The following is a 10222-nucleotide window of genomic DNA, read 5'->3' on the forward strand; positions in this document are numbered from 1 at the left end:
GTGGTTGGTATAAAGATTTAAAAGATGCTGTTCCTGATGTAGCAGTTGCTGTTGTAGGGAATAAGAGTGATATTAATGATCAAAGAGTTATTAATGAAGATGAAATAAAAAGATTGAATGAAGAATTAAAAATTGAAGTATATGCTGAAGTATCTGCTAAAACAGGTGAAAGTTTGTAATAAAAAAATAAAAGTGAAGATGACTATTAACAATTTAGATGTTAAAAAAGTATTTCTGGATTTACTTAGATTTATGAAACCAAAAGAACGAAGTGAAGTTACTTGTATTGAACACCACCAAATTCAAGAAAAAGAGGAAGAGTCAACTAATTGTTGTTAAAATAATTAATGGATAGTTTATGTTGATATTCTTAATTTTTATTTAATTGTCTTTATTGTAGTTCTTTTAAATTGTTTTAAGATAAAAATTCCTTGAAATTTAAATTGTAATTAAAAATCTTTTTATTTATTTTTGTACCCATTTTTTTTGAAAATTTTTGACATTTAATCTACTGTTGACAGTTTTTTTTATCTTTAAAAATAAAAAGAATATCTCTATTCAAAGAAGAGTTTATTAAATTAATTGAAATAATCATTTCTCTTTGAGAAGACAAAGCAAATTATGTTTGTATTTAAGAATAATTTCTTTTTATTTCATTAAAAATAAAAAAGAATAAATAAATAAATTTAAAATGTAACTAATAACTCCTCATTGATTTTAAAGTAGTCAATAATAAAATATTAAAAGAATAAGTTTATCAAATATTTATATACTCATTATATTTAAGTTAAAAAGATGTTAAAATTATTGTACACATTAAACATTATTAATGAAAATTTATTATAATGAGAAAAAAAATAAGTTATAAGAAAGGCTTAATAATTTCATAAGTTTTATCCCATATTTCTTGACGTTCTATAGTATTTTCTGCTCTTTTATATAATGTACTACATTCACAATCTTTATAATAACCACCATTAACAATAGAATCAGAAAATATACAATGTAATGCTGTTTGAATTCCATCTTCAACACTTTTAAAAATAAAAAACCCAAGAATCTTATATCCCCATTGAATGAAGGTTGGATATTTATTAAGAATATTCGATACCACAACACCAGGATGAATTGAAACTGCTTCTATTCCATGAAGACTTAATTCTTTTGCCATCATCATTAGTGCTAATTTACTTTGTGAATATCTTTGGTAACAATTAAAATGATCCTTTTTACAGTCCAAAGTAATAGGCTTATCAGCGAATTGTGCCATAATAGATGAAGTTATTATAAATCTTCCATGTCTTATTTTTAGAGCATTTAGTAATTTTAAATTAAACAAAAAATGTCCAACATAATTAATTCCTATTATCCCTTCTAAATTTTGTTTAGTTTTTGTAAACGGTGAAATAAGAATTCCTGCATTGTCAATAATATAATCAATTTCTGGATATTTTTCAATACACATTTCTGTTGCTTCTTTTACAATTTTTAAATCACCTAAATCCATTGTTATATGTTCAAATTGTGCATTTGGAAATTCTTTAATTAATTCACTGGATATCCGTTGTGCCAATGATTCATTTCTTGAGAAAGAAACAACAGTGGCATGACGTTTTAATAATTCTCTAACTAAGGCAATTCCCATTCCATGTGTCCCTCCTGTAATAACAACAACCTTGTCTTTAAGGTCCTTTTCAATAAGGTTTTGTCTTCCATTACAATACATTTTTAATAAAAATAAAAACACTCCAATTAAAATGATATTTGTTAAGAAATCCATATTTTTTAAGTTTTATTTTTTAGTTCATAAGTAAATTTCATGTGTTATTATTAAAAGTATTACTAAAATTATTGGAATATTTGTTGTTTTATTGTTTAATAGTTTAATTAATTTATAAATATAACAAGTACTATGATTTATTAAATTCCATCTTATTAAATTATTTTGATCATTTTTTTTGTATGAGAGTATTTAGGGGGTTAAAAGAAGAAGAGTTTGTATTTTGTCTTATTGTTCGATACATTTTTTAGAATAAAGAGAAAAAGATTAAAAGATAGTACTGTTATTAAAAAACTAAAATTTAGATATTTAAAAAGACCTTGATACATAAAAAATAAATAAATGAATATACACAATCAGTACCTGTTTTCCTTGAACAAAGGTAACAATTAGATTTAAGAAAAATCTATTTATTTTTTAAAGAACATAAATTATTGATATAATAAAGTATTTTACAAAATAGCAGTACCTCAACAATGTATAATAACTTTAAACACTCAATTAACTTATAAATATTACTTTAAAGATTTTGACTTGTTAAATTTAACTAATAACATTTACGTTTTTTAATAAATACAAAATTTTTAAAACAGAGTAAATATCTTGTTTTAATACATGAAGTGATGTTAGAGGTAGTTTAATTAAAGCCTGGTGTCTTAATCTGATACTCCAATAGAATGTTATTTTCTTAATCAAAAATTGTTTTATAGTATTTTAAACCATTTTATATAAATTTTGAAAATTATTTATTTATTATGAGAATAGTAATTAAAAATTAAATCAATAATAATGTTTAAATAAACAATAAATATCTCTCTAACTCAGTTTTTAGTTTCAAAAAGATAAATTTGATTTTTTGGATATTTAAACTACAAATCAGTTTAGAATGCAATAGAGAAAAAAAATGCTAAAAAGATGTAAAGATGTTGTAAAGAACAAATATTAAATAAATAAAAGAATAAAATGAAGAAATAAATTAAATGACAGAAATATTAAAATAAGTTAAATTCTAATTTATAAATAGTTTTTAAGAAATATAATAATAACATGAATTATTAAAAATAAGAAAATCAATTAATTTATTTTGTTTGTGATTCATTCATCAATGTATTTAAATGTTCATTTCTTTTAATAATCAAAGATTCGATTTTAGACAAATCAACACCTTCGTCTAATGTACTAGTATTTTCTAGTGAAGATGAAATAAGAACAAGATAATTACAAACTCTTTCAAATCCTAGACGTTCTTCAGGTTGTTGTTTCCAACAATCTTCAATTAATTCTTTTAAATTTAAGGGCATAAAATCATCAATTTTAAGTCTTTTTCCTTTAAGAACGAAATCTTTAATTTCAAATAAAGATTTAAATTCTTTATAAGGTTCATCTTCATAAAAGATTTCCCATGCTGTTACACCATATGCATAAACATCACTTGCAAATGAATACCTATCACTATAACATTCAGGTGCTGCATATACAGGAGTACCAAGTCCTTTATCTTCATTACTATAACTACTTTTAATAAATCTAGAAGTACCAAAATCAGTAATTTTAATACAACAAGGAGATTCTGGACATAAAGAATTAACTAATAAATTGTCTGGTTTAAGATCTAAATGCATAATTCTATTTTCATGTAAAAATTGCATTCCTCTTGCTGTATCAAATAACATTTTAACTTTAAGTTTATATGGTAATTTAATATAACTTTCATTATCTTTCCTAAGATATTCACCTAATGACCCTAAAACAAAATATTGCATTACCATTGATACTTGTGGTAAATATGTAACTGATCCCATATAATTTGCAATAAATGGATTACGTAATTTACTCATTAATACACATTCATTAATAACATCCATTTTTAAATTTAATGTTTCTTCTTCTGTTAAATTTTCCCAATGAAACATTTTAACTGCAACAGGAACACTACGATAACAACCTATATAAACTTTACCCATTGCTCCTTCTGCAATAGGTTCTTCCATTAAATTTAATTCATCTAAATCAATATGAGTAGATGATGCTGCTGTAGTATCAATTGTAAGACTTCCATGAAATCTTGAAGTAACTTTTTTTAATAATCTATTCATTGTTTCTTGATCTGTAGAAGTCCATTCTTCAAATGTTTTTTCTTTTAGTAAAGTAATTATTTCTCTAAGTGTGTGTTTTGATTTACTAAACCAAACAGAATAAGGAATTTTTATATCATTAATTTTTGTAGTACAATGAAGAGTCATATAACAAGTAACTTCTTTAGTTATTCTTGGTCTTATTATACTAACTTGTTTTTCAAAATTAAATACAAATTTTGGATTATTTGGAGTATGAAAGATTATTAACATATATTTATTTCCACTTTTATTTTTAATTTCCATTCGTTCAAATCGAGTATCAAATACTTCTGTTGGAACATCTTTATTTCCAAAATCTAATGAAACTGGATTAATTTTAAATTTTGTGTCTACTTCAGATTCTACTTTTTTACTTCCTGAAATATAATAATAATACACTGGTTGTTGTAATTTAAATATTCTTATATCTATTCTTTTAATTCTTCTATACAATATAATTCCAATAATAGTAACAATTAATATAATAACAATCAATCCACATAATAACCCAATACCAACATGAAGATATATTCCTTTTGTTGATTTTTCTTTACAAGACAATGGATCTTCAATATCTGGAACATATCCTTCTATACAATAACAAAAAGGATTACAATTCTTTCCTCCATCACATTCTTCTCCAATTTCATTTCCTTTACTATCAGTAATACTATCTCTTTGACCATTTCCACATGTCTTTTTCATACAACTTCCAAAATATGCTGTGTAATCATTTGAATCACAATAACAATTCTCAAGACATCCCTCTGTTCCTCTAAAACATTCTAAATCATCAGAAAGAATAGAATTAAGACATTTCTCTGATACGCAATAATGTCCAGATAATGTGTAATTCTCTGAACAAGTACAATCATCTCGACATCCTTTTTCTCCAAAATAACATTGACCATCTCCATTATTTCCTTTAGGTTGCCATGTGTTATTATGCCAACATTTTAATATACAACTTTCACCTCCATAACCATCTTTACATAAACATTTTTTATCTCTAGTAGAACAAGTTCCATGCCCTTTATCATAATTACATTCATCAGGACATATAGCAGAAATAATAATTGTGAAATTACTATCTTGTTGATCTGTGAATAAAGTATACCTTTTTCCTTTTGAAGCTTTTGGATCAAGAGAAATTACCAATCCATTTTTATAACCAGCAATAGTATTTGATTTACCAAATAATTGTCCAACAAAAAGTTGTTTACATTTATTAATATCATCATAATCAACTTCTTGAATAAACCTTATTCTATTATCAAATGAAACATCAACAGCAATTCTATATTTTGAATCAATATTTTGTTCAAAGAAATGACCTTTCATTAGTTTATCAGGAATACATGCAGGATAAAAGTTTTGACCTTGTTGAGTATTATCAAGTATTACTTCTGTTGATCCTCCATTTGCCATTAATGCATCAAGTATATCTTGATTTATTACTAAATCATTTCTTGGACTATAACTATCCATTGCTTTTATAGATATTGTAATTGAAGTGCTTTGGTCACTTGTTACATAAACAAAAAAATATAAACGATGTTCATGATTAGATGTAACAAAACGTGGAACTGGTATAGGAAATGTTGTTGAATTAACTTTAGATGATAAAATATCCATAGTAAAACATCTAAATGTTTTATCATTTTGATTTGAATCAGTTGAATCAATTCTAACATCTTGTTTATTTGATAAATCATTATGAATTACACTAAACATAATAACTTTTGTCATTGAATCAATTTTATTAAAATCTACAAAGAACCAATGACCCTTTCTATAAATCATTTGGTTATTAATGTCTTTATAATGACAAGGTCCAGAATCATAAAAAGTTGTACTATCAAAATTTAAAGTAATACTTTTTTCATTTTCAAGTTCAGTAATAGAATCTGGTATTAATGTTTTTTTCTTTACAACTTTAGAAGGACTTATTAATGAACACATTCCCTCAAAATTATTAAATAATGGATTTGTTTCTGAAATTTCTAAAGTTGAATCAAACGGTGTACAATGATCACATGAATGGTCATTTTCATATTCACTTGAACAGGAATCTAGACATGTATAATCTGCAATACATTCAGATGTACATCCTGGACTACAATGAAATCCTTTACTTTTAAAAAATAAAAGAATACAAATAAAATAACTAATTAAGTGCATCTTCTTTTATTAAAAAAAAGTATAGTTCTTACAAAAGGGTTTTTTACTAAATAACTATTTTGAAATCAGTTTTCCCAATTTCAATCTCACTGAATTCTGTTTATTTTTTGTTTGATTATTCTATTTAATTTTAGGGGTTTCAATATGATTATTTTTTTTTAATATTAAAATTTTCTGTTAATTTCTTTCATAAATCTTGTGATTTTTATTTTTCTTTTATCCTCTTTAGTAACATTACTATTTTGGTTTCCTCCTTTTTTGATCAGACAAAAACTTAAATCAAACTTTTTTGATATATTATTTTTAGATCTTGTAAGAATCTTCGACATTTCTTTCCTTTTAATGAAATAAATGTTATGTATAACGTTTATTATTAACATTTAGAAGTATAGTTTAATTCAAAGAAATTATAATTTTGTGCATTTATAATAAGGAGAACGGTACAACTTTTCATTAATAGTAAATAATATATTTTTATTACTGAATAAGTACTAGAGAAGAAGTTTATAAAAAATTTTTGTAAATATTTGATTTATTATATTAATATCAATTAAATTTAAATTTCCTTCTTCCAAAAATAAATCTATGTATTTCCTGATATATATTAAATCTTTTAGTTTATTTAAAATTAAAATATTATTATTTTGAAAAAAATGAATAAACCAATTTGAAAAGTTAAATGATAATTGATTTCTAGTATTTTTTATTGAAGTAAAATAACTTTTAATCTACAGATGTTTAATTGAAAATATTGATAACACTATATGTGATGATAGTATTGTTTTTATTATAAGAATTTGTAAGATGTAACTTTTTTAGCTTTAAGTAAAGATGCAAATAAAATAAATAGTATTGTTCTATGAGTAGTAAATAGTCTTTCTATCTTTCCTTATTTTAAGTGTTACATTTGGATTTATTAGTATAGTTTATAACTATGACCCTTTGTTATTTAATTTAAAAACAACAAATAATTTAGAATTGTTCGTATCAAATTATCAATTATATATTTACTAGAGCAACCCGAAACTAATTCTTGCATTTACCTTAAAACCCATATATTTAAATACTTGGCAGATATCAACTATTTAAAATATTGTTTTATTTTGGTTTCAACTAACCGATAAAAAAGATCACCAATATGGTATTTATACTATATTATCATAGAAAGAACAACACAAAATTATGTAAAGGACATACTAAATAAAGTTTTCAGCCAAAAGTATATTCACTCTTCATAATCATTCATATCATTATTTTCATCCAATTTTTCTATGAACATTCCTTTATCTTAAAACAAAAAAGTTAGAAAATGAATCAATTCATAAAATTATAAAATAAATGTTATTTTTAGAATTGTTTAATTTTAAAACTTTACAATTTAAACCAAAACAATAAAAAGAAGTTAATTTTGAAGGATTTGTAAGGAATGTATTTAATACTTTTTCGTCATAAAATTCTTCAGGTATTCCATAAAATTGTTTTACAGTAGGAATGATATGCTGAGAATCTTCTACATATTTTAATAAAGGTTTAGTTACATTAATATCTTTAGCATTTGACATAAGTTCTTCTTTATTAAAAGTCATTCCTTCAAAACTACGTTCATTCATTTCATCAAATCCAATTACTTTTATTTTGTTATTAATAACAACATCAAAAGTATCTAAAAAGAATAAATAACACAATTAAAATATAATAATTTTAATCAAATAAAACAAACAACAATCAGAAAAGTGATGACTTTTAATAATTTCAAATAACTCATTAACTTTCTTTATAATTTCTTTCTTTCTTTCTTGAATTTTAACTTCATATGCATCATTATATCTTTGTGAAATAATAATAAGTTCTCGGTGAACCACAAAACATCTAAATTCATCAGAAATTCGAATCTCTTCAAATTTTCGAATTTCTAATTCATTAACCTTTCCTTCTTGTCTGTATTTTTCAATTAATTCTTGGGCTCTTTCAGACCCTTGTAATAACATCATTCCTTCATTACCATTACAAACTTTTAAACTACCATTCATCCATTCTGCATCAACCAATGCTTTTCCATTAATTTTTAAAAAAACTCCTCCATATAAATGGACGTTTCTTTCGATTATTTGATTGAACCATTCAATTTCACTTTTCCAATTTTCTTTTTTTTGTTTTTCTTCTTTTTCTCTTTTTTCAAACGCTCTTTCTTCTTCTTCATCTTTTATTTCTTCAATTCCACTCCACGTAAAATTACTTTTAACATCTCCTTCTATTTCTTTAATACACTCTTCATCTAATTCAACGACCTCTCCTTCAATAAGAATTGATTGAAATAGTGACTGAACCGTCGAGGGTTTCATTTTATCTTTTTTAAGAACTAAAAAATCTCAGATCTTAAGTTCGAATGTGTGCTTTCCACGCCAAATTTAAAGAAGCAGCTCTTTTTAAAAGAGTAGTTGAATCACTTAAATCTACTATCGATAAAACTAATTTTGATTGTAGTGATGCTGGAATAGCAGTTCAGTGTATGGATAATTCACATGTATCATTAGTATCTCTTTTAATAGAAACTGACGCATTTGATGAGTTTCAATGTTCAAAACCAATTACATTAGGAATTAATTTAACTCATTTATCTAAAATACTTAAAGCACTTGACAATGACTGTGGACTAATTCTTGATGTTAAAAAAGTAGATGATGCTGTTTTATCAATTACTTCTGAAGGAACAAATAAAACAATGAAATTTGGTTTAAATTTAGTAGATATTGAAGCAGAAAGTGTCGAAATTCCAGATCTTCAATCTGATGCTGTTATCACTCTTTCATCTGCAGAATTCCTCAAAATTACAAAAGATTTTAGTGCTCTTGGAGATGACTCTATTACTATCGGATGTACTAAAAATGAAGTCACTCTTACTACTAAAGGTGCTATGTGTGAAACTTGTATGACTCTCTCTGCTCTTGAAAACGTTGACTCTAATGGACTTCAAATAGAACATAATAAAAATGTTACTGCTTCATTTGCTTTAAAACAAATTAGTGAATTCGCTAAATCTGCCCCTTTGGCTGATAATGTTAAATTATCTTTAAGTGGACAAGCACCACTTATAATGGAATTTAAAGGAGAGGCTTGTGTGTTAAAATTCTACTTAGCACCAAAGTTTGATGAAGAAGATGAACCTCAAGAGTAATTAATTTCTTTGGTGCATTGCCATTTCTTTTATTCTCTTTTTCAATTTCAAAGAAACACTTTTTTATTTTAAATTGAATTAATACAGTGAAAATCATATAATTAAAAAAAATGAAAGAGTTACTGAAAAATTGAGTTATCGACAGAATGTTATACTATTTTTGAATTTATCAGATAAAAGTAAATTGACTTATTTTATTATTGAATATAATAATTAATTAATTATTTATTTTTTGTTTTTTAGAAATTATTTTTATTTTGTTATTTTTATTTTATTTATATATTTTATTTATCATTATGATATATTTTTATTTTTAATATATTTCACTTGTTCGTATCATTTATTCTTTCTTTATTTTATTTTTATCACTATTTCTTATTTTATTTATATATTATTCATGTTTTGTTTTTATGTTGATTAAAAATTAAAAATAAATATAATTCATCATTAATATGTTATTTTGATATATTTAAATATTATAAATAAATGAAGATATTATGAAATATGTATAGAAATATTATATATTTAATTGATTATTATTATAAATCAAATACAAAATATATTAAAATTATTATTATTTTTATATTATCATTTTATCATTATTTCATTCAATATTTATTATCATTATATTATATTATATTTTAATTTGATTAATATCGATATTTATGATGAAAATAAATTTATTTTGACTATTCATTATTATTTATCATTTTTCTTATTATTTTTATTATATTTTCATTTATTAATGAGTTTAATTATAAAATTTGTATTCATTAAATGTAATAATATCAATGAAATCATTGATATTTATCATATTCTATATCATCATCTTAAACATTATTAATATCTGTTCATTCATTAATATCATTTATCATATTGTATATTATAATTGAATAAATTTTAATTTTATTATTTATTTATTTTAAAATAAAATGAATGAGATAGAATATGAATTATTATTTATATCAT

The 10222-nt window shown here is 23.2% G+C and overlaps 4 protein-coding genes across 4 annotated transcripts, besides 20 other annotated features; 1 reads left to right on the top strand and 3 right to left on the bottom strand.

The window, feature by feature from the left end:
- Positions 1-434: 434 nt before the first annotated feature.
- Positions 435-473: a sequence feature (AT_rich).
- Positions 474-628: 155 nt separating this feature from the next.
- Positions 629-693: a sequence feature (AT_rich).
- Positions 694-728: 35 nt separating this feature from the next.
- Positions 729-847: a sequence feature (AT_rich).
- Positions 848-862: 15 nt separating this feature from the next.
- EDI_157480 (restnol dehydrogenase, putative) lies at positions 863-1780 on the bottom strand (the record flags this gene model as incomplete). Its single annotated transcript, XM_001737230.1, has 1 exon — positions 863-1780. One exon carries the CDS (start codon positions 1778-1780, stop codon positions 863-865), a length of 918 nt encoding a protein of 305 aa, XP_001737282.1.
- An 86-nt stretch (positions 1781-1866) lies between these two features.
- Positions 1867-1904: a sequence feature (AT_rich).
- A 438-nt stretch (positions 1905-2342) lies between these two features.
- Positions 2343-2370: a sequence feature (AT_rich).
- A 131-nt stretch (positions 2371-2501) lies between these two features.
- Positions 2502-2592: a sequence feature (AT_rich).
- A 122-nt stretch (positions 2593-2714) lies between these two features.
- Positions 2715-2859: a microsatellite.
- On the bottom strand, positions 2860-6078 carry EDI_157490 (serine-threonine protein kinase, putative; the record flags this gene model as incomplete). Its single annotated transcript, XM_001737231.1, has 1 exon — positions 2860-6078. The coding sequence occupies one exon, from the start codon at positions 6076-6078 to the stop codon at positions 2860-2862; it is 3219 nt and encodes a 1072-aa protein (XP_001737283.1).
- A 147-nt stretch (positions 6079-6225) lies between these two features.
- Positions 6226-6252: a sequence feature (AT_rich).
- A 278-nt stretch (positions 6253-6530) lies between these two features.
- Positions 6531-6558: a sequence feature (AT_rich).
- A 23-nt stretch (positions 6559-6581) lies between these two features.
- Positions 6582-6642: a sequence feature (AT_rich).
- A 33-nt stretch (positions 6643-6675) lies between these two features.
- Positions 6676-6733: a sequence feature (AT_rich).
- A 664-nt stretch (positions 6734-7397) lies between these two features.
- On the bottom strand, positions 7398-8420 carry EDI_157500 (uncharacterized protein; the record flags this gene model as incomplete). The annotated part of the gene is made up of 2 exons (XM_001737232.1): positions 7398-7741; positions 7799-8420. 2 exons carry the CDS (start codon positions 8418-8420, stop codon positions 7398-7400), a joined length of 966 nt encoding a protein of 321 aa, XP_001737284.1.
- Positions 7400-7447: a sequence feature (AT_rich).
- Positions 7762-7793: a sequence feature (AT_rich).
- Positions 8218-8254: a microsatellite.
- A 44-nt stretch (positions 8421-8464) lies between the features above and the next one.
- EDI_157510 (proliferating cell nuclear antigen, putative) lies at positions 8465-9253 on the top strand (the record flags this gene model as incomplete). The annotated part of the gene is made up of 1 exon (XM_001737233.1): positions 8465-9253. One exon carries the CDS (start codon positions 8465-8467, stop codon positions 9251-9253), a length of 789 nt encoding a protein of 262 aa, XP_001737285.1.
- Positions 9254-9442: 189 nt separating this feature from the next.
- Positions 9443-9495: a sequence feature (AT_rich).
- A 4-nt stretch (positions 9496-9499) lies between these two features.
- Positions 9500-9643: a microsatellite.
- A 26-nt stretch (positions 9644-9669) lies between these two features.
- Positions 9670-9820: a sequence feature (AT_rich).
- Positions 9821-9891: a microsatellite.
- Positions 9892-9932: 41 nt separating this feature from the next.
- Positions 9933-9994: a microsatellite.
- A 116-nt stretch (positions 9995-10110) lies between these two features.
- Positions 10111-10187: a sequence feature (AT_rich).
- Positions 10188-10222: the final 35 nt, after the last annotated feature.

Source organism: Entamoeba dispar, genomic scaffold (genome assembly GCF_000209125.1).
Source record: "Entamoeba dispar SAW760 scf_1105229460485 genomic scaffold, whole genome shotgun sequence".
Classification (NCBI taxonomy): Eukaryota; Evosea; order Mastigamoebida; family Endamoebidae; genus Entamoeba; species Entamoeba dispar.